The sequence below is a fragment of the Megalobrama amblycephala genome, linkage group LG7 (genome assembly GCF_018812025.1).
Source record: "Megalobrama amblycephala isolate DHTTF-2021 linkage group LG7, ASM1881202v1, whole genome shotgun sequence".
Lineage (NCBI taxonomy): Eukaryota > Metazoa > Chordata > Actinopteri > Cypriniformes > Xenocyprididae > Megalobrama > Megalobrama amblycephala.
The window spans coordinates 48,473,996-48,498,451 of record NC_063050.1 but is presented as its reverse complement, the minus strand read 5'-3'; the positions used below and the strand labels follow the sequence as shown (position 1 = coordinate 48,498,451).

The following is a 24,456-nucleotide window of genomic DNA, read 5'->3' as shown; positions in this document are numbered from 1 at the left end:
TTAATTTTATAACAAGTATCCGATTCCTGACCTCAAGTATTTGATTCCCAATGGTATTAACTAAAGACCTGTTTTATAATGAATGTTACCTTCGCCTGAGGCAGGGGAATTGGAGCTGGGAGAGGACAGAGAAACAGTAAATACAGTGCATTGGTTGAGGTAGATGGCGTGTTATGTTTGTAAATGTTTCATTATATTACTGGTCTTGCCTCCTTCGTTGATAAATGTCAAGCAGCAGCTTCTAATTTGCCATTAACACCAATATATAGGGAGATACAACACCACAAGTATCGATAACAGTATTGTTTGTCCTAAAGCTTATCGGTAGTCCGGTACTGACCCAATTATGTATCGGTCCAAAAACAATACAGCTTCTATGTACCTATCCCTATTTGAAACACCGAGTACCACCCCAAAGTCCCTAGTTCCTGGGGAAAGTTCCTGAGGTGGAAACGCAGCTCGAGTCTTTCATACTAGGCCATATCACACAGTGATGCAGACTCTCAAGGTATCGTTTGATTTTTTTTTTTTTTTTTTTTTTTACAAAGTGAGTTACATGGTCAATAATATCAGCTTGCATAATAAAGATATATATCATCAACTATAATATTGCACTCCCCTAGAGAATAAGATGAAATATCAGGATTAAGGAAGGAGCATCACCTTTGCAATGTCCAGCAGAGGGGTGGGGGAATCCAACTACAGCTACATGTGCCTCATCAAGCATAACAGCAGCACCAGATATCAGTTCTTCCTCTCCCAGAGGCAGATTGAGAAGCAGGGAGCGAGGTAGAGCCTGGACACCTTCAGCTCCTGTAGCTGAACTTCTGAGTGGCAACACACTCTCATATAAGCTGCCATTCAAATCTAAAATAATGCAGAGTAATTGGGTTGCTAGTAGTACAAAATTGTCTTTCTTGTAAGGTGACAATGAATGAAAAGAGACTTACACAAGTACAACAGGTGTATGTTACTACCCCTGCATCTGGCAGAGAAGCTGATAGGTGCAGAGAGACAAGGTTCAGTCTCAAGTCTGTGTTTCACAAGTATGTTGGGGTTAAATCTATGAGCATACAGCCAGTGCTCTCCTCTCTGAAACAAACAAAACCTTATCAAGTTTATTTACAGGCTCTCCTTATGCACTGATAGAAAAAATATCCACAATGAATCAAAGAGACTTCAAAGAGAACCTGTTCTGTGCTGAACAAAACAACAAGCTGGTGGTCTGCCTTAAGAACAGTACTCCATCTGTGAAAGATTGGAAAAAAAAAAATTAAACAAAGAAAATGACATAATTTATACAAGTCTTGACAGAAAATAGCATTGGACATCAAGTAGTGAGCTAATGCAGTAATTTGTTAGTATTAGCTTCTATTCAGATGCAAATTCAGTCAATACATGCATACATTGTCTCAATCGTGTATTTATTGTCTTGAAAAGTGTTTTGAATAGCCATAGTTAGTGATCTCTGGCCTCTGTTAGTTCAGTTCCTGGAGAGTCACATGAACTGTTCTTCTTTAGATAAATTTGTGGACTAAAGGTGTACAGAGCGCCCTCCGGCTGCAAGTATGAATTGAAAACAGTATCCAGCGTTCATAGTGATGACAATAAATATTGAATAAATATTACTACTCTGTATAGAAAATTGACAAACATATGAGAATCCATCCATATTTCTCCAAATTTGTATGCTTTTAAGCTAAAAGCCTATATGAAATGCCACATAATTGTTCAGACACTTTGCATCACAGAAATACATTACATTTTAAAGAATATAATAGAATACCATTATTTTAAATTGTAATAATATTTCACAGTATTGCTGTTTTTTCTGTATGTTTGATATACACCATATGATGAGCTTGAGACATGATCACAGAGGGTTTTTTCACAACCTACCTGACCGAAAGTGCTCATTATTATGCAAGTCATTTCAGGTCATTATTATGTGATTCTTTTGTCTTCTCAGGTGAGAATCACCCATTATTCATGATGATTCAAGCCTCCATGCATACTGTGTTTCTTGACAAAAAGTGTCTTACAAAATTTAAATCACTCTATTGTTTTATATGAACAAGCAGGCAGCATCATTCTGAAGCAAAAACTCTAGTTTACAACCTCCAATACCCAGAAGTCTTGTGAACACATATATAATATTTGGTAACACTTTATAATATTCAGTTATAAGTCACTTGTAAATTATTAGTTAATGATGAACTAACCATTTACAAAACATGATTATATGTTCATAAATGATTGATAAGTGATATGTTTATATATTATGAATGTTTTATTAATTCAGTTATAGGTCATTTATAAATTATTAGATAATGTTCAACAAATCATTTACAAAACATGAATATACATTCATATATGATTAAGTGATATACTAACATTTTATGAATGTTTTATTAATTTGGCTATAAATCATTTATAATTTATTAGTTAATGATCAGTGATTCGTTAATGAGTATTAGTAAATTATCATTAGTAAATGATCAGTATATGATTTATTGATGAAGTTGTAAGCTGGTCTGTGTTCAAAAGCACAAACATGCAGGTATGCTAAAGCACTATTTTTAAGAAGAGTAATTTATTTGTTTTGAAGTGGATAAACATTTATAAATGCCTTACAGTCAGGTGAATATTCTTATAACGTAATATAACCATTATACATTAATAATCGTATCAATCCGCCGTTTCATAACTTTCAAATTAAAATTGGCGCGTCTAACAATACGTCACAGGTTTGCGGCAGTGACGTCAAACCTCGCTCCTTATTGGCTGTCACATGTGATTTGCGACTACCATAGAGTGTTTGCGACATGCCGAATTTGAGTTGCTGTGTTTGATTCAGCGCGACGCTTAAAAGGATGGAAATGCTGATCAGAGGAATCATATCAATAAATCATATACTGATCATTTACTAATGATAATATACTAATGGTTTGTTCAACATTTGTTCATGATTAACAATTGTTTGAGATAATGATACTAAAACAATTTTGTCATAAATACTTCAGTTATTATAAGTGATAATGTCTTTAATAATTTATAAACCATCTACTAATGATCTGTTTGATTTATTTAATTGAGAACTTACAACACATTTGTAAATTGTTAGCATAACAGGTATTAATCATTTATGAACGTATATTGTAATGTTTTGTAAATGATGTTCATCATTAACTAATAACTTGTGTCTCACAACTGAACTAATAAAACATTCATAAAATGTTAACATATCACTTAATCATTTATGAACGTATAGCCATGTTTTGTAAATGATTTGTTCATAATTAACAAATAATTTATAAATGACTTATAACGGAATTTATAAAACATTCATAAAATATTAGTAGATCACTTATCAATAATTTATAAATGTATATTCATGTTTTGTAAATGATTTGTTAATCATTAACTAATAATTCATAAATGACTTATAACTGAACATTATTATAAAGTGTTACCGAATAGTTTACACTTTAGAATAGGGGATGCAGAAAGCTTTGTAAATGATTTATTCATGCATTTACACATCATCTATAACAGGTGTTAAACACTTTGTAGTGTGTACTGCAGTGTAAGTGCTGACTGGTGAGGGTATAGACAGCTGTCTTCTCTGACACACATGGAGTGTTTAACTCTGTGCACCTGATGTGAGCTTCAGTAGAAGGTAAATCCAGATCAGAGGTTCACTTCATCACTAGACCCCACACATTCCACACAGAACACAAGTCTGTGCTGATGAGTGAAAGGATTTAATATAATCCACTGGAATCACCTGACTGTAAGGCATTTATAAATGTTTATCCACTTCAAAACAAATAAATTACTCTTCTTAAAAATAGTGCTTTAGCATACCTGCATGTTTGTGCTTTTGAACACAGACCAGCTTACAACTTCATCAATAAATCATATACTGATCATTTACTAATAATCATTAACTAATCACTGATCATTAAGTAATAAATTATAAATGACTTATAGCCAAATTAATAAAACATTCATAAAATGTTAGTATATCACTTATCATATATGATGTATATTCATGTTTTGTAAATGATTTGTCGAACATTATCTAAGAATTTATAAATGACCTATAACTGAATTAATAAAACATCCATAAAATATTAACATATCACTTATCAATCATTTATGAACATATAATCATGTTTTGTAAATGATTAGTTCATCATTAACTAATAATTTACAAGTGACTTATAACTGAACGTTATTATAGTGTTACCTAATATTTTTTTGTCCTTATTTCAGTGACTTAAGTTTTTTGTTTTTTCAATAACCACGCATAAACGTTATTCCTTCAAAAATACAAACATGTACATACATGTTTCTCACATATTATTGTAGCCTAGTTTGTGCTGAATACAGTGTAATGACACTTTTTCCATTAATATGTTTATGAACAACTGAAAAAAGCACAAATGTCAGGGCATGTCAAAACTTCTCTAGGGCCCCGAAAATCCTCAGACCCCAGAGGGTTAATAAAGGCCTTCTGAAGTGAAGGGATGCATTTTTGTAAGAAAAATACGGATATTTAAAAATGTATAAATTCAAATAACTACCTTTTGGCAGATGACCATATGCATAATGCGCAAATTGATTTGGGCGGAAGAGCAACCTTTGACCCCACGCAATGAAAAACGCGAAGGCGCAAAGGAGAAAGCAAAACAAAACTCCGGTTACAAAATAGAAGTCTAAAACAAGAAATTTTAAAGAGAAATGTCAGGATTTCGATATAAAAGAAGAGAAGCTTGAGTTGGTTGCACAGCCCTATTTGATTGAAGCGCAAGAGGTGTCTAAGCTTATGCTAATCATCATGTGTCATACGTCGAGTCACGGGTTACTCATTTGGCGCAAATCAACTTGCGCAGTATGCGAACAGTCGTCCACCGGAAGCTAGTTATTTGAATTTATAATGTTTTAAATATGGATATTTTTCTTACGAAAACACATCCCTTAGCTTCAAAATTCAAAATTCCGGAAGAGAATACAATGCTGAATAAAGTCGTAGTTTTTGTTATTTTTGGAGCAAAATGTATTTTCGATGCTTCAAAAACTTCTAACCCACTGATGTCACATGGACTACTTTGATGTTTTTATTACCTTTCTGGACATGGACAGTCTACTGTACATACCTTTTCAATGGAGGGACAGAAAGCTCTCGGACTAAATCTAAAACATCTTAAACTGTGTTCCGAAGATGAACAGAGGTCTTACGGGTTTGGAACGACATGAGGGCGAGTCATTAATGACATAATTTTCATTTTTGGGTGAGCTAACCCTTTAATGTGAGGGATCCAGAGTGCTTTTCTGAGCCCTTTTCCTCATTCTGGATGTATACAGTTCTTGGGGGTGGGCAGGTGAGCACCAATAATCCTCTCAGCAGCCATCGCCTGCAATCTTCTGATGTCTGATTTTGTAGCTGAACCAAACCATACAGAAAATAAAGAGGGCAGACTCAATACCCGCTTTTCCACTGTCGTGCCAGTGCGAGCAAGGGCTAACAACATGCCTAACAGGGCCAATAGCCCAGGACCTCAAGCACAGAGGCCAAAATCAAATTGCATTTTCACTGTCGGGCCAGCAGTCCCGCAGCACTTCCCTAAAACCCGCCCTTAACACTGCTCCACAGAACGTCACACGACTGAAAACTAGCTAGATTGCAAAACGACCATGACAGAAGCGAATGTTTGGTCTTTACTTAAAGACTTAAGATTCCAGCATCAATATCTGACGAATGTTTTACAATAATAATTTTAAAAAATGTTATAGTAGGGCTGGACAATATGACCTAAAACCAAAATCTCGATTAATTGAACATTTTACCTCAATTACGATTAACGAACGATTATTTTGTTTGTTTTTTGCTCCTCATAGTTCACTGACAAGGTTTGTACAGTAAATATGCTTGACTATTAAGGTGGGATATTTTTTCCTAATAAAAGAGTGCTCTGACATAACAGCTCACTTTCAGCAGTTTATCTATGTTTCCTATTAACATTTCTTACAGATTTCTGCTTGTTGTAAATCAGATAAAGATAAATTAGCACAGTACCAGTACATTTATTTGAATTCATTCATGAGAGCGATTGCGTATGTTAATTAGTCATACCATCTTCTCTATTAATTGTGAAGCTGTGGGTTGTAAGTAGATATTTCAAAAGTAGAAAAATGCTATAACTTTAGTTTCTAAGCAACTTGAGTGATAAATTACAGGACAGCACTGATAACGAGTTTCTGCACTCTCTGTGTTGCGTGACCTTCACATGATGTGCAGCTACTGTCTGTACGAGTGTTCATGTGCCACAATGCATCAGCGCAGTAGCTCAATATAGTACACAACCGATGGTCTAAAAACACCTGAATGTCAAAACTGGCAAGTTCAATTGAAAGTTTAGTAAAGAGAAAGTTTAGTAAAGAGTAAACACTTTAGAAAGTGATCTCACTTTAGAGCTTGCAGCTCACGCGCTGTCTGAGTGTGTGTGTTGACGCGGCATTTGAGTTCACCTCCATGTTGCTTCCATGCTGCTGACTGGACGGGGTGGAGTAACATGACTACACATATACATGGTAGTATGTTTTTAAGGGGAAATTATTTGTGATTGACCGATATTGATTTTTATTTTTAGAACCGATACTGATAATGTGTGTTTATGTGCCCGATAACCGATATGCAGAACCGATATTTACTGTTATACTTCTGTTTTTGACATGATTACAACACCACTGAACTGAACAAACCATTTTATTTATAACAATCACTCCCTCCTCACATAGAAAACAAAACAAATCTTATTTATACACCAATAAATAGAGGGGTCTGAAAGTGCAAAAAAATAAAGTGCACTGTTACTAAACCGTTTTTGTTGAAAATTAGTAGTCTTTCATGTTAATTTTAATCTTCATATTACAAAAATAATTTTATAAAAAGCATCAGCAGCAACACTAATGTTAACAATAAGCAAAATGAATGTATAATGTCAAATATTTTCAAATGGAGAAAATTAAAGCCAGGAGTCATATCAACTTTGCAGAAATGTAATACTTCATTTTAAACTACAGTTTTAGTAGATTTATAAGCCGTTTAATAGGCTAAAGAGTGAAGAATAATTTGCTGGATAATGTTAAATAACTGAATATTCTGTGGAATATTGGAATATAACTAACAACACATTGTATTTTATTGCATTTCTCAACTGGTATATTATATCAGAATTATTAATAATGTTTTTGTCATTCTAGCTTATGAAATATCTGCTGACAAAGCACTGTTTATCTATGCATTTACACAGAACTATACTCAAACTGCGATTGCTTGCAGAAATAATAGTTAATTTCCATCTAGTTGTTTACTTGGATGTTTATTAGCAAATTAATGGTCATATAGTAAATGTTTATATAATTACGATGTTTTTAACAAGTGAATCTTGTTAAAAGTTACATGCAGTGGCCGTGCTGGAGGAGCACTTCCTGAGCATCAACCCGCTGAGTGAACAGCAAAATGCAGACGACTTCACAAGACTAATGATGAGCATTAACAGAAAGAGAATTAAATTCAGCGCTTTTATTTCCAACATGTGCTCATTCATGGCTGTATTATATAATTCATGCAAAGTTACATCTTTATTGGGACAGGACATGATGGATTCTCTAATGTGACTCCATGAGCTTTTCTCCATTTCTTAGAGACAAGCTGCATAAACTAGCTACATTTCAGGCATTTATGTAACATCTAATTTGTGCATTAATGGCTGTTGTGTTAAAGTTTACTAATAGAAGGTAAGTACAATTTACATGTGCACGCCGTTGTCTCGTCTCCCCTCAGATTCGCCGTAATGGCGATCCTGTGCTCAATCCTCAAAACACCCACAAGATGGAGGCATTTATCGATAAATCCGATATTTATCGATAAATGCCATTTTTATAAATGTATTACATTTTTATCCTTATTCCTTCCCGGTCTTTTATTAATGTTGATGTTAATGTTAAACTGTATTGTTTTTTTTGTTTGTTTTTTTTTTTTTTCAAAAAAGCCCTACTAGGGACAAGTGTTGTAAATTAGCTTTAAGCTAAAAACATTATGATACATGCATCAGATGACTGTTAAAGTTTATGTATGTTATTTGTATGTGTCCCTATCTAAATAAAACAGAACAGATATTATAAAACTGATATCCGATTATGGTAAAATGCTCAAATATTGGAGAAAATATCGGTAAATCAATATATTGTCAATCTCTAGAAATTATTAACAGGATTAAAAAATGAAATAATTGACATGGGAAAATTAAGTCGGTTAGAGGTTCTGAATTTCAGTTTCGATTACTTTGATTAATCGTCCAGCCCTGTGTTACAGTAACAGTAATTTATTAATTTGTGTCAGGAGTGCACATCAATATGCTGAATCAAACTGGCATTTACCATTTCACATAAAAAGAACACCGCTATTCAGTTGCACCTGCTTCCATTCATTTACAATCACAAGAATGCACAAAACAACTCCATTGAATCTTTTACGTCCATTTCTATTAATTTTCTTTGAATGTGTGATTATTGCGATCTGAGGAGGTTTGAGCGATCTCTCTGCCTCTCCATGCTGTTATCCTTTCAGCCAGAGCAACAGAGGGAACTCATGACACACACACCAGATAATCCACAGTGTTTCCCATGCCACATTCTAATTTGTCCCGCCACAGTCTCAAAATGAAACGGAAATTAGGCTTGTCGCGATATTTAAATAGCCGTCTGATAATTGCGTTCCTTCATTTGGCAAAAGTGGGAGTCATAGAGCAAAAGAATAGACTAGCACCAATTAAGTTTTCGTGCACTATATTCAAACTCATCTGAAGCCATTTCATAGCTTCATGTGAGGGACAGAAGAATATGTACATCGTTAAATTTAAGTTCACGGAAACTCGTCTTCCCTCCGCTGCAGCTGTCAATCATTCTCACAGCACGTCGTGTTCGGTAACGGCAGTCAGCAGCACGCACTGTAAAACTCTCCAATATGATATATTCCCATTATAATATTTGATATGTAGATAAAGGACTGTTGATTTGCATAAAATTACTTTATCTTGCTGGAGTTTATTGCCGTTTCTGAATGATGTCATCATACTGGCTACAGGGTATCTGTTAGATCGCACAACTCAAGGACTATGAATTTGCGTCACACACACGATAACTGGAATTTAAAAGTGAGAAGAAACATTTGATTAATAAACTGTTAACTTAGATGTAAGTTAGATATACACAGGGATTCTCTTTATGCCGTGAACTTTTCAATGCGCAGCGCAACTGCGCACTGCGATTCCATATTGCTTCAAGCACATCATTCTGCACCCGGGATGTGCATAAACGGTTTGTGCTGTTGTTGTGAAGCGTTTCATATTATCATGGTTTTGCACACTGAAAGATTATTAATAGCCTATTTTGTTCTGTCGTATCTATAGCTTGTTGCCCCATTAAAAATCTGCACAATACATTTAAAATGAATGTCTTTTAATATTACATTAATATAAATACATATAATTTTTACATATAAATATAAATCTAATATAAATATTTTTTTTTTCATTACGTAATGCAAATAGTAATTTTAAACTTTTATTAACATTTGGATTTTATAAAATTACTGTGCAAAGTTTTTTTTTTTTTTTTTTTTTAAGAATTAGACCAGCATAATTTTTGCTGCTGAATTATATAGTCACCTAGTTTTTATTTATTTATTTATTGGTCAGCTTATGATTATATATTTTTAATCATTTATTAAAATCATTAATCATTTATTAAATCATTTAATCATAAGTAGTGTGTTTACAAACAAAGGTAACCTCTTTTGCTACATATTTTTAATGGTTTAAATGTATACTCCACATATTTGACCACTTATGAACTATCATTTAGCCTACTATATGTTGTGTACGTGACTAATGTGCCCTATCACCAATAAATAAATTACTTTTAAAGCACAAAATTGTTTACAAGAGAACAAGTTTCTTCATTGATCTAATCACTTAAATTTTGGTCTCAGAATACACTAGATTTATGCATTTAAATTTAAAACACATTTTCCTCCGGACCCCCCCCCCCAGAGGAACCGATGTCCGCCCACCACAGTCTCACAAAATCCTGTGGGAAACACTGATCCATGTTAGATAGATGGATACTTACCTCGGGATAATTAGAGTGAGTATCTATCTATCTATCTATCTATCTATCTATCTATCTATCTATCTATCTATCTATCTATCTATCTATCTATCTATCTATCTATCTATCTATCTATCTATCTATCTATCTATCTATCTATCTATCTATCTATCTATCTATCTATCTATCTAACATGGATTATCTGATGTGTGTGTGTGTGTGTGTGTGTGTGTGTGTGTGTGTGTGTGTGTGTGTGTGTGTGTGTGTGTGTGTGTGTGTGTGTCCCGCACTGTCCCATGAACTGTGAGCTCAGGTACCTCGACTTAACAATTCCATTTATTCCAGGAGAACGTCTTCGCGATTATTGAATCAGGGAACATCACTTGGAAGAGATCGCCAATCTCACTGTTGCTATTAAATGAGTGGTGTTTAATCACTGTGTGTAGTATCCAAAGCACCTCGGCTTTTGATGTGTCAGTAGATCCAAAAGTACCCCGAAGGTTATTCGACGGAGCTGCGATGATATTGCGCTGGAGACCGGAGGGACCAGGCATTGAGGAGGACGACGGCAGTGGTGAGGCTAATTGGCCGAGTCCACTGAAGGCATTTTGCGGCTAGCTTGTGTTTCTCCGCTCTGGCGTGTGACTCCAGCGCCTTCACACTCAGAGTCCCCAATTGATTGAGCCTCGTACCTGGAGCTGGGTATTGCTTGTAACCAACAGCAGAAGTCGCTTTGATCTAGTCATGTCTCGTTGAAAGTACACTTTCCCATTTTCCACACGTAGCCGAACTTTAACAAACTCTGAGGAGACGCAGACGTATTTCGCGGGCAGGTACTGCATTTATCACGGGATTTGTAGTTTTATCACCGCGTACGTACCAACACCAATATCCCCCAGAAAGAACTACAACTCGCTACTTTTTTGCTAGCTACTTTGTAATAACTTTCAGCGGGCAGCGTTTCTGTAAAATGGGTAAAAAAAAAAAAAAAAAATTAGACCTGACTAAAGGAAATTTAAGACCTCAGATGAAAATCTGTCTGTTTTTAAGACATTTTAAGGCCTTAAATTTAAAGTTCAGAATTTTAGACTTTTTAAGACCCTGCGGGAACCCTGATTTTCACAGGACACAGGCCGTGTCCGTGCGTCGCCTATCAATGACATCATACCCACGTTATACTCGATTTCCAGTTTAATTTTGTAGAAACTATGGAAACACCAAAGACGCATTATATTCCTCATCTGTCTAATAAAACACATTTTCAGTCGTTGAATGAATCCATTCATGTTATATAGCTTCTTGTTTAAATCTCATTTCTTGATTTACAGTGAGTACCATGTTTTACCATGACTAATATCTTACTGCAGTGTGCAACAAGTGTCTAATAGCAGCTGCCAAGTGAACACACAGAGTAGCACTATAACAACTTTCAACACACAAATGTATCTAATATGATAAACAGTGCCGCATTACCCCACATATGCTAGACCAAAAAAAGCGGAAGCGGCGACTGCGGCACAATAAAAGTTCTGCTGCTCTCAAGCCATGTGTCGCGCTCGTCTCTCACACATGGCTCGAGAGCAGCTCCAACATCACTCACCCTGCTCTGCTTCATACTACAGTAAGGTTAATAATCTCATCCATAAACATGATTTCTGCCCGAGTCCCGTCCCGATTCTTTTCCACTGGCTGTAGACGTGAAAACAACACATCCCATGATTCCACAAAATCATGGATAAGAGACTGAATAAGCGACCTCTAGCGGCGAAAATTTACATATTGTGGATTTCACAGATCAAATATTCACATATCCCTGTGATTGCCCAGATGAAGGTCAGATTTAAAGTAACCAACAGTTTTAATTTTAACAGTTTGCGAATGACTTATAATCGTTACCTAATTTAGTTACTTGATGTTTGGTAACAAAGGGCCTACTTTGCATTAGCAACACTGACTTAATGACAAACAAGTCATTCATAAGACAACTGATGGCACCTGTACTCATAGCAACTAGTTTATAACTAATTAATCAATTGATTGTTAATTAAATATAGGGGGCTGCTGCTCGGTATAATAGTTTTCAAGAACATTATGTAAATTGGTAAACTATTTAGCCTAGGCTACTAAAACAAACACCAAAACTTAACATCTATTCTGAACTCAAGTCTGGCCAAACCACTGAGTAATCACCAATCAGAGGTTGCATTTTTATGATGTCATCATGTAGACTTCTTACAAAGTATTTTACAGTATTTTAAAACTACAAAAATACAAAACACTAAAGTATTTTGATACAAAATACAAAGCCATTTTCATCAACCCTACCAAATACAAATTACAAAATACTATTTTGTATTTGAAATGCGTATTTGAAGTACATGTATCATAAATACTGCCCATTCCTGGCTGCAAGCAGCAACGAAAGGGCCTCGCACCTGTGCCACTGCCACCTGGTGGCTTTAGGAAAACAGAACGGTGGGCACTATGCATTTAAGTATATAAATATAGGAGGAAATCAGTCATTTGTATTTGCCACACTTCCTGCTACCAGCGTGTAGATGTCTTCAGGCCAGGGCACTTATCAAACATGTTAAGTTTGAGGCAGATTAGGCATTGTATGCTTGAGTTACAACAACTTCCTGTTTCGTGATGATAATAGCATGCTTTAACACTCAGCTAAGTGTTGCTAGCATGTTTTAGAAAGTTTGTAGCATGTTTAACACTCAATTGCATATGTTAGTATGTTGCTAGTAGCGAATCACAGTGTTAAACATCACTTCCTGTTGCCAGTGGGTGGCGCTATCACTGTAACTGTCTTGTAGATGTGTTCAGAGGACTCTTCAAACGTGAAGTTTGGGCAGATTAGACATTGTATGCCTGAGTTACAACAACTTCCTGTTTGTGGCATTAATTGCATACATTAGCACTTAGCCAAGTGTTGAATGATGTGTTTCTAGCATGTTTGGTACTTTATGGCATATTTTAATGTGTTTCAGGGAGTGAATTACAGCAGTAAAGCATGCCATTTCCTGTTGCCAACAGGTGGCGCTGTGACTAACTGAATATTTGCATGTAGATGTCTATAGGCCACACATGTGAAGTTTGGGGGAGGTCAGACATTGTATGCCTGACTTACAACAGCTTCCTGTTTCATGGCGAAACATCAGACTTCGTCAGGCCACCATGAACGAAAACAAGATCTTTGCAATTTAATAATCACCAAGTCCTTAAGATTAGACTCCTTAAGATTAGACTGACCAAATATTATGATGTTCTGGATAAATCTCAATAAGGAGTTAAATCACAGTGTAAAACATGACATTTCCTGTTGCCCACAGGTGGCGCTATAAATAACTGAATATAGGCATGTAGATGTCTTTGGGACAGGACTCTAATAAAACACGTGAAGTTTGGGGTAGATCGGACTTTGTATGCCTGACTTGCAACAACTTCCAGTTTCACGGCGAAACACTGAATTTTGTCAGGTCACCATGGACACACCCTTCAGCGAAAACACAAGATCTTGATTTAACGTTGCAAAGGCCTTTAGATTAAACTGACCAAATATGATGCTTATCTGATAAAAGCTCTAGGAGGAGTTTGTTAAAGGGGCTATTTTATGCATTCTGACTTATTTACACTGTTAAAGAGTTGCATTCTCATGCTAAACATGGCCAAAGTTTCAAAACACAGTTGGACATATGACGGAGTATTTCTGTGGCAAATATACCACTTCCGGTTGTGGACATGTTTCGCCGAATTTTTTTCGAGTATGGTCTTTATCACATAATAAAGGGCACAATTTCTTGTATAGGGACTTCTCCCTGATAAGCGTGTGTGCACACACATCACCCAGAGCAAGAGCAAGCACACGTCCATCAATGTGCTTTGTTCGGGATACAGAAGCCGAGAGATTTTTCAACAATGGCTGTGTCCCAATTCAGGGGCTGCACCCTTTGAAGGCTGCATACATCATCGAGGCAGTCTCATTCAAGAAAAATAACCATTAGATTGCAAACAAAGAAAGAAATTACAGTATTTTACACCTCACAATGAATAGTCAATTTTATTACGGTTACTTTTCTTAAATAGGACATCCTTGACGCATGCAGCTTTGAAATGCGACTTCCGGAGGACGCAGCCTCCGAAATGAGATGCAGCTCCTGTCAACAAAGGAGTGCGTTTTTGGTTGTGAGGGAAAGATTACCTTTTTCAGCTTCCCAACAAACCCAGCGTTAAGGGAACAGTGGAGGAAGTTTGTTTTTCCCAGGCAGCAACGGAGTTGTGCACGTATGTTTGAATGTTCCCAGGATTTCGGTGATGAATGCTTTGTAAAGTCCCAGTTCGGCACTGGATTTGCAGATTGCGGGTGGCGAGTAAAACGTTAGGAGTAATCAAGAGGACTCCTAAATCACTAAAGCCCTGGATACACTGCACGATTTTAGCAATCCTATAAGATCATTATTTTATCAGACTGTGCGACTTGGATCTACTAATCTTGGGTACGACATGTATGTAGACTGTACAATGACGACACCTGTTGACTCATAGGCTACGATGTAAGTTTCTATATAGGAATTTAACGTCATCAGCATGCACTAGTGGTAAACAAAACACCATGTTTAATCACAGTTTGTCAGTTGTAGATTTTGTGTGTGCTGAAAATAAAAAGGAAGCGGCAAAAGAAGGGAAAAGAGCTTGAGGTAAGCAGTTTTAAGGTTTGGCACCACGTCACGTTGATTTCATGTCGCATTTTTATTGGCTGGTCAGTAGAGGTAGGTCGTAGCAGCAAACACACTGTGCATTGATCATGCTGAATTTCTGACACCGTCAGAAAACTATCGTAGGGTATCTTTGGTCGCAAGACCAGGAAAACGAGCTAAACCTTTTTTTTCATAAATGCAATACATATTTTGATTTATAGATGTGAATCTATGATAAAACACCAAAAATAAACCTTTAATAAAAAAAAAAAAAAATGTTGTAAGATTACCTGTGGCAGTTGTTTTCACTAGTTCACACAAATGATCGAACGGAGTAAAAAAAGATATATAATAAGTAGGGGTGTAATGAGACAGGTAGGTTACGAGACGAAACTCGAGACTGAGTTCACGAAAACGAGACGAGACAAGATTTTCACACTATTTTTAAGAAATCCTCAATGGCAAAATACATGACTAGAAAAAAATATTCTGCAGGTGTATTTGAAATGTTTTAACTAATCATCTTGTAATGAATGTCATTTCAGTTCTACTTTCTGAGTATGAATTATCATATGCAGTAAAAGACAACAATACTCAAGTACTGTAAAAGGTTTTGCCACTAACTCAACTGACTGACTTCTCTTCTGTATAATTTCAGTCTCTTCAGACCTTGCTGTACATGATTTATGAGCTTCTACAACTTTTGACCTACTAACTGAACTCCTTTCCACAAACTTATAGAAATAAAAACAGTATAAATAAAATGGTAACACTTTACAATAAAGGTCTCATTTATTAACATTAAAGGTGCCCTAGATTCAAAAATTGAATTTACCTCGGCATAGTTAAATAACAAGAGTTCAGTACATGGAAATGACATACAGCATGCAGTCTCATGCAGACACACACATACAGTCTCAAACTCCTCTGTTTCTGTTTCCTCCTTCTATAAATCTCATTTGTTTAAAAGACCTCCAAAGAACAGGAGAATCTCAACATAACACCGACTGTTACATAACAGTCGGGGTGTATGCCCCCAACATTTGCATATGCCAGCTCATGTTCAAAGCATTACACAAGGGCAGGCAGTATTAATCTGGATCTGCACAGCTGAATCATCAGACTAGGTAAGCAAGCAAGAACAATAGCGAAAAATGGCAGATGGAGCAATAATAACTGACATGATCCATGATATGATATTTTTAGTGGTGTTTGTAAATTGTCTTTCTAAATGTTTCGTTATGTTGCTAATGTACTGTTAAATGTGGTTAAAGTTACTATCGTTTCTTACTGTATTCACGGAGACAAGACTGTCGTTTTCATTTTTTAAACACTTGCAGTCTGTATAATTCATAAACACAACTTCATTCTTTATAAATCTCTCCAACAGTGTGTAATGTTAGCTTTAGCCATGGAGCATACTCCTTCAGAATCAAATGTAAACATCCAAATAAATACTATACTTACGCGATTAGACATGTTGCATGACGACCACTTTGTAAAGATCCATTTTGAGGGTTATATTAACTGTGTGAACTTTTTTTATGTTGTTTAAGGCAAGCGCAAGCCCCTGGGGGCGTGGAGCACGAGAATTAAAGAATTAAAGAATTAAACTTCACTATGGGGTATTTTAAGCTGAAATTTCACAGACACATTCAGGGGACACCTTAGACGTATATTACATCTTTTAAAAACATGTTCTTCGGCACCTTATGTATTAACCAACATCAACATTAACAATTAGCAATATATTTGCTACAGTATTTATTAATCTTTGTTTATGTTAGTTAATAAAAACAGTCATTCATTGTTAGTTCATGATCACAGTGCATTAACTAATGTTAACAAATGAAACCTTACTGTTTGTGCTTAAGATTAAAACATTCATTTTTTTGGTAACACTTTACAATAAGTGGAACCATAAACACTCTCAATATACAAAGTGCAAATAAGACCAACATTTTCTTTGATACAGAGCTAAGAGATGGTTACAACTACATTGCCCAGCCTAAAATAGCTTTCATATTGAGAGGTATTTGCATTCATCATGGAGCCGCTTTCAAAATGCGGGATCACGTTTGAATGCATCCTTGTGTTTACTTTCACTTTCGCGATCACGTGTACTCTGTAAATATGGAGCGGTGGCAACCGTTATCCAACTGAATTAAATGTTTTTTTATTTAAATACAAAGCAAAATGACAGTGGAGGCGTAATGTAAATGTAGCGGTGGCATATTCTTTCCTAATCATCCTAAGCACTCTGTCATGGCAACATCGTGACACGAGATCTCGTCACACCCCTAATAATAAGCATATCTGGCATGCTGTCCAAGCGGATCGAGGGCTACAAGCTTGGAATTTAGGCCAAATCCAGAGTTCTACCCGTATCCCCAGGACCCCAGCCAAGAGTGAGGAGCGGGGTGGCGGAGGGAAGAAAATTGTCCAGCTAACTATAGGCGAGTCAGCTCTCGTCTGTGTATATATACCTCCTCTCAAGCTGATTAGATAGACCATTTGAACGTGCTCCTCCCAAACTGTTTATAAAACATCATTTGTCGCTTGAATTCTGCAATCTCTTGAGATGCAGACATGTAAGAGGCAGACATTTAGCTGAACATAACAGCCTACTAGTTTTATTAGTGACACTAAGCCTACATTTTAAAATCTTTATTTGAATATGGCAACATGATACCTCATTCTACAATATTTCTATGATTCAATCGCTGACAGAGGCTCCTCCCCGATCAGCCAATCACTGTGTGTATACTCCATAGCAACGAGGTCAACCCCGGCCTTACTCTTAGCATAAGATTTCTCTCTATTCCTCAGTAAAAGTGTGTCTCAGCAGCTTTGTGAATAGGTTTTAAGATAAAACTCTTAACTAAGAACTTTTACTGCCATTTAGGAAAAGTCTTAGTGGAAAGATAAAATGTTTTGTGAATACGGCCCCAGATGTCTGCGTTTTGTTGGCAATCGGTGCGCAACTGCATAAAATGTAAACAACACAAACATTTGTGTTCCCTATTTATAACGATGTCACAGCTTGCAGACGATCTCTACACAAAAGCTGCGCACACTCGTGACTCTTTAGCTCTGACCACGGCACTGATGGCAGGCACGCCTCCAGGGCCCTCATTTATCAATGGTGCGTACGGACAGATTTGTGTGTAGTGAGTGCGTAAGAACAGTTTCACGCAAAGTGTGGGATTCACCAACTTGTACTTAAACGTAGAAATGTGTGTAAATATAAGCACACCTCTGAGCATGCTTACGCAGATAATCTAGTGGTAGAATAGTGACACTACACACAAAAATCATTTAAGAGTGTCACAGTATGCATTAAGCAATCCACATGTCCTGTGTTTCCTTTATTTATAAAACACTCAATTTATCAATTGTCTAGTTTTACACACAGTGCGCAATTGGTGTCACTGTATATAAAAAAAAAAAAAAAAAAAAAAAAAAAAAAAAATTATGGTTAAGTAAATACAGAAAAAAACAAAAAAACAAAAAACAAATGCAAGTTATTTAGTAGTACTCAATTTAAGCTTGTAGAAATTACAGTGTAAACATCAACATTATAAAATTAAGTTAAACTACTCAACTTTTCTGAAACTGGTGTTCCCATCATGCACTGGGCCTTGAATAATTAATGAGGTCAATTTTTTGCTGTTTTCCAGCTATTTTTACACTGTTTTATCATTGCTTTTGTGGTTAGGTTTAGTAACTTAACATTTTGTGACATTTGGAGCTCATTTTCTACTTAAAATGCCACAATCACACTCAAAAATGTTCCATCGAATGTTACCATCATTGTGTGTTGTGTACCAAGTATTGAGGTCTCTGTGTTCAACTATAGCATTACTTTTAAAGTGTAGATGTGATGTCTACACAATATCTTTCATATTATCTGCTTAGATGTTTCTAAGTAAAAGCATACACATCAACAGCATGGTTTCATTCAGTGTTATATTGTTTTGTGTAAAATATATTGCAAGAGAGTTTTAAACTAAATAGAAATTACTCAACTTTTTACTGATAAAGTTAAAGTTACTTATAATTTTACTTATCTTAGCTAAGTAGAGTAACTTAAACCCATATTTGAAATTTACTTAAATAGTTTATGTGTGCAAAAACTTAAGTAAAAATTAAGTAAACTTTATCTTTATTTTATTTTATCTTGCATTATTAGAAGACTTTGCAAACAATGCACTCCAGAGAGCACGTTTTCCAAGATCATGCTGATCTGCTTGGCAAGAGCTCTCTTTGCTATTATTGCGGTGGGGAAAAAACACAATCACGTGACTTTTAAAGGGAAGTTTTGTCACCATATATGGTTCATTGGAGGCGTTTCCGAATGCTAATGACCTTGAACGTGAACGAGCATGGCACTTACGCACATGTGGGATTTATCAATAATGATTGCTTACTCATGTGCGTAAGAACTGTGTGCGCACGTTTGATAAATGCGGATTTTCTTGTACTTAGGCACATTCTAAATTTCATTCGTTGGACAAAATATAGAACCTTTTCTATGCACTGTTGATAAATGAGGGCCCAGGAGCTTGGTACAGCGCATCTATCTTTTATAAATATGATAAAACTAAAGACTTTTTAGAGATATGAAGGATGCAATATTACTCTATATGTACTCAAGATTAACATGAGATTGGCAGAAACTGTGTGTGTGATCTATCAAAATAAGGATAAAGTTGTGTCTGATAGATGCAATCACTTTTTTATTGGTTAAAATGAATGGAGAAAATCGTGTTTTCCCATGGCTGCTCGAGCCCTTAGGATCGGCACTTATGGTTTTGTAAACAAGGCTCAGTTCTACGCTGGATTTACAGATCGTTTGAAACTGAAAGATGGAGCGGTCGTCACAGCGATAATGATCCTGTTCATGAGTCGGTGGTAAGGTGGCAAGTAAAACTGCATCAAATGTCTGCTTTGTTGGCAATAGGCGCCCAAGTGCTTATAATGTAAACACGAACGTAGTGAATTCATAAATTCATCATTCACTATTACGCTTTGTACATTATAGTGATTCAAAAGTTATCCAGGCATAATGCGATGGTGTATTGTGTGTGTTTAAATACATTTGTTTAGCTGACAATTGATGACTTGCAGGCGATTGATACGCAAAAGCAGCGTGTGCTTGTGACTCTTTAGCTTCACCCACGCCTCCAGGTACTCGTCTGTTTTTGGAAAGACTCGGTACAGAGAATGTATGTTTTATAAATATGAAAAAACTAAAAGACTTTTCAGAGATCTGGATGCACTACTACTCTATAGGTACTCGAGATTGGCAGAAACTGTGTGTTTCAAGAGCTCGTATTATCAGGCAGACTCACTGAAAATGTCAAACTGTTCAGCCTTTTATAATCAAATCTTTAGTTCCATAATCTCCATTCACTTTGCACACAATATTAGTTTTTTTCATGCCTTTTGCATAACATTGCACCATTTCATGCTTTTCATCTTCAGAAAGATCTTTCTTCCTCCCCATATTTCATGAGAACCGTGACTTGCTTAATAATGTGGAACAACATCTTTAACCCTCTGGGGTCTGAGGGTTTTTAGGGGACGGGGCGGGGGGGCAGGCACAGAGCCACTCTTCAACAAACATGGAGGAAGCAACTACGTCTGCGGAGCGCGCGGAGGAATTGGTTAGTAAAAGAAAAAGCAGAAGCTCAGTAATTTGGAGATGGTTCGGATTCAAAGTATCAGATGAGCAACAACATCACGTTATTTGTAGGGAGTGCAATAAACAAGTTACAGCCAGGGGTGGAAGCACTACAAATCTTTTTCACCACCTAAAACAGTGGCACAAACTGCAGTACGAAGAGTCTTTGAAACTGCGCGCTGCAGAAGCCACAGCCGCAAGCCATCGACAACCCGAAAAAGCTCCAGCCCCGAAACAAAGCTCACTGCAAACTTCATTTTCCTGCAATGTGCCTTATGAAAAGAAAAGTGTCAAGTGGTGTACTATAACTAAAGCGGTGTCCTATCACATTGCTAAAGATATGGTCCCCGTTACAACTGTGGAACAAGTCGGATTCCAAAAGCTACTGAAAACTATGGACCCGAGATATGAGCTTCCCAGTCGCAACTACTTTGCACGAGAAGCACTGCCACAAATGTACACTGAAATCATCATTATTTCCCCCAGGATCACACCGGTGAGCACATAGCTGAGGCCCTGCAGGACGCAATTACAAGCTGGAAACTCCAAGAAAAGTATCTGGTTGCTATAACAACCGACAACGGGAGCAACATCGTCAAAGCGGTTGAGCTGAACGAGTGGCTGAGGATGCAGTGCTTCGGTCACAGACTGCACTTGGCTATTGGTGAGTGCAGTGTTGTAAGGAGTATTCAGATATTTTACTTTAATCAAAAACATATTAAAATGTTAGTTTTTCCTTATTTTCCTTTGTGTGTCTGTCTGCAACTGTGTTTTATGCTGCTGTCTTGGCCAGGTGTCCGTTGAAATGCAGTATGCATTGTTAAATATAGGTTAAATAGATTAATAAAACACAAAACTTAAAGTGCTAAATGTAAAATCATTTACAATACAGAATGGTAGATTTCAGAACCATATTTATTAGGTTTCCGTTATTGGATAAGAATTAGTGATGCATTGATGTATTTACCACTTTAATGTTACAGCTGGTAAAGGTGAGGTAATTATGACTTTAAAATGCTGGTTAGCCTGTTGTTATCATCAAGGTAACATATATTTAGCTATTATGATAGACTATAGTTTTTTCTCTGGATTGAAAATAGCAAACTGCAAAGTAACTAGAATGTTGACACATATGCCTAAACATTGTGGAGTTTTTAGTGGAGTAGAAATATGAAGTAGCATTAAAATATAGCATAAATATTAAATACTAAGAACAACAAGAAGAACGGAACACGAGTAAATGTACATACAGTATAGTAATTTATAAATTATACAAAAATACTACATAAAAATCACTTACATGATTAAAATTCAGAAAAAAAATTAATATAATATTTGATATTTATGATTAGTACTGGTGTTGATTAAAAAAATAAACTATGAAACGAGAAAATAATATTAATGTAGAATATTTCTAAAGCTTGATTTTGGATTAGTTGTATGAATGTGTTAAAATGAAACCAGAGTAAAATTTCTCGCATAAGCACATTTGTTTAATAGTTTTTTATGATTCTGACAGGACATGGCATGAATGACAAGCGTGTCACCTGGGCCATTTCTTTGTGCAAAAGAATTGTAAGCTGTTTTTCGTACAGCTGGAAGAAAAGGAGACATCTTGCTGAAGTCCAGATTCAGCTGGGTCTGCCAAGTCACCAACTCATAACCGAGTCTGCCACACGCTGGGGATCCAGGCAGCAGATGATAGAGAGTGTCCTGGAGCAGGAAGGAGCACTGGCCAAAGTCCTGTCTAATGACAAAAAGACCAGGCACCTTGTCCCTACCTGGCAGGACTTAGAGGTCCTAGAAGCAGTCCAAAAGGTCCTGAAACCTCTCCAGGACTTTACTGATGCTTTATCAGGTGAGGAGTACGTCACTCTATCATATGTGAAATCTGTGCTGCACCTTTTTAACGAAAGTCTCCTGGGGTGTGAAGAGGGTGATAGCGAGATGTAAATCGATCAAGACCAGCATTGTTGAGTACCTCAACAGCAAATATTCTGACCCAGCCACTACTGACCTTTTGGAGATGGCTTCATTTGTGGATCCTCGGTTCAGGGCCACCTACATCCCAAGTGAAAAAGTCGATGCATTGAAGCACAGAGCCGTCTTGGAGGTGGAGACGCTACTGGCTGATCAGAGCAGCTGTCAACCGCCTTGCCTATGTGTGCCCACTGTGCCTGAGCCTGCAGATGGAGAAGCAGCAGTAGCACCAAAAGCTAAGAGACTGGCAAGCTTCTTCAAGAAGCGCACAGCCACCACCACTGCACCAACCAAGAGAGGGGCTATTGAAAATGAACTGTCAAGTTACTTGCAGTCCGCAAGTGTGGAGAGTGACACTGATCCTCTCAAGTGGTGGAAGGATAATGAAGTTCTCTTTCCATCTCTGAGCCACCTGGCAAAAAAGTATCTCTTGGTACCAGCTACCAGTTCACCCTCCGAAAGGGTTTTCAGCTGTAGTGGCAATATCGTGACCTGCCACAGAGCATTTCTGAAGCCGGATGCTGTTGACAGGCTGGTGTTTCTCGCACAAAATCTTTAAACGAAGGAGGATACGCTTGTCTGTCTTCTAATGTCTACCTCAAGACAGCATTACTGTTTATCAAAGTAAAAAAAGAGGGGGAAAATGTTTATTGAGTTGATAATCTGTTTCTTGTGCAACTGGTTGAGACTGTTCAGATAAGAAATTGAGTTAACAAAAAGGAAAAGGTAATCTCAAGCTGATGTTTAAAAAAAATGTTCTTAAACTGAGCACTTTATTTTGTTCTTTCTTTATATGTAAATGCTCCCCTTAAGTTACTAGGGTTTGTCATATTCTTTTGTAATGTTCGTTATTTGCATCTGTGGATTTGTTAGAAAGGAGAATAAAATCTGTTATTGGATTTTAATAAGCCATTTATAGTTGTAAAACTAAAAATTTTTGATATTGTACTTCTCATATAAATATATTTATTTCGGAAAAAGATTGGCCTATTTTATTTTATAGTCTATTTTTAAGATATTTTTTTTATTTAAATGTGCACCTTATGGAGCTTTGATTTCAAAAAAGGTACTCCTGTCCTATTGTTATACAGTATTTTTTTTTACATTTTATTGTTATTTGAACAGCTGAGCATTTAATTATGAACCAGGTGAAGAAACCTGTTTACTATTTATTCATTTGATTTTGCAACTGTTCACTGAAATGGCCGGTTTCAATAAAACTACTTGTGACGTCATATTTGGCTTTGACTTTAAACATTTGCTCTCACGGTGCGGAAAAAATATCGGGATATATATATATCGTATATCGATATTCAGCCTAAATGTATTGGGATATGACTTTTTGTCCATATCGCCCAGCCCTAGATGGGAGGCGCACTATGTACTGTTTATTCATCAACTGAAAACAGCATATAGCCTACCAAAAGATCGACTGGGATATATGAATTGATATTGGTCTTGTGACCAAAACAGCAAGGAGACATTTTAATTGTTTATTAATAAAGTATTGTTTCCTGAATCAGTGTCGGTGGCAAAGACGAAGTTGACATACTGACTCTCATAGTGGACGCGCCTAGAGAGAGAATGCACTTCACTCAGTTTAGTCTATATAATTAGAGTAGCCTATTTCTTTTTGTTTTGAATTATTTCGTTTTCATTAAAGTAGATATTTCATGCTTTCTACAGAGATATTTCTCATGTCTCTGAGGCAAGCAGCCTATACGCTGAGTTTTGATTCATTTAGCCTGTAAGACGTGTTCCAGTTCACGCGCCAGTGATTGTGCCCGTGCCTCCATGTCATGATTATATTTTCTGCTATTTGCTTCTTATTTATTACATCCAGGCAATTGGTTAATGAAACATTGATTAAAATTAAGATAAAATTTTTACAAAACGAAATTCACTTTA

At 36.4% G+C, this 24,456-nt stretch overlaps 2 protein-coding genes across 3 annotated transcripts in view; one reads left to right on the top strand and one right to left on the bottom strand.

Moving 5' to 3' along the window:
- The window catches only part of nol11 (nucleolar protein 11), a 59,311-nt gene that overhangs the window by 8,300 nt on the left and 26,555 nt on the right, over window positions 1–24,456 (bottom strand). For both annotated transcript variants that reach the window (XM_048197907.1, XM_048197906.1), the window contains exons 5-7: window positions 1,191–1,248; window positions 951–1,092; window positions 664–867 (exon numbers count right to left, since the gene is read on the bottom strand). In XM_048197907.1, the coding sequence (XP_048053864.1) occupies window positions 664–867; window positions 951–1,092; window positions 1,191–1,248 (404 nt within the window). The remainder of the gene's footprint in view (window positions 1–663; window positions 868–950; window positions 1,093–1,190; window positions 1,249–24,456) is intronic.
- Window positions 21,081–23,643, top strand: LOC125272791 (E3 SUMO-protein ligase ZBED1-like). The gene is made up of 2 exons (XM_048197908.1): window positions 21,081–21,232; window positions 22,088–23,643. The coding sequence occupies exon 2, from the start codon at window positions 22,595–22,597 to the stop codon at window positions 23,105–23,107; it is 513 nt and encodes a 170-aa protein (XP_048053865.1). The 5' UTR covers window positions 21,081–21,232; window positions 22,088–22,594; the 3' UTR covers window positions 23,108–23,643.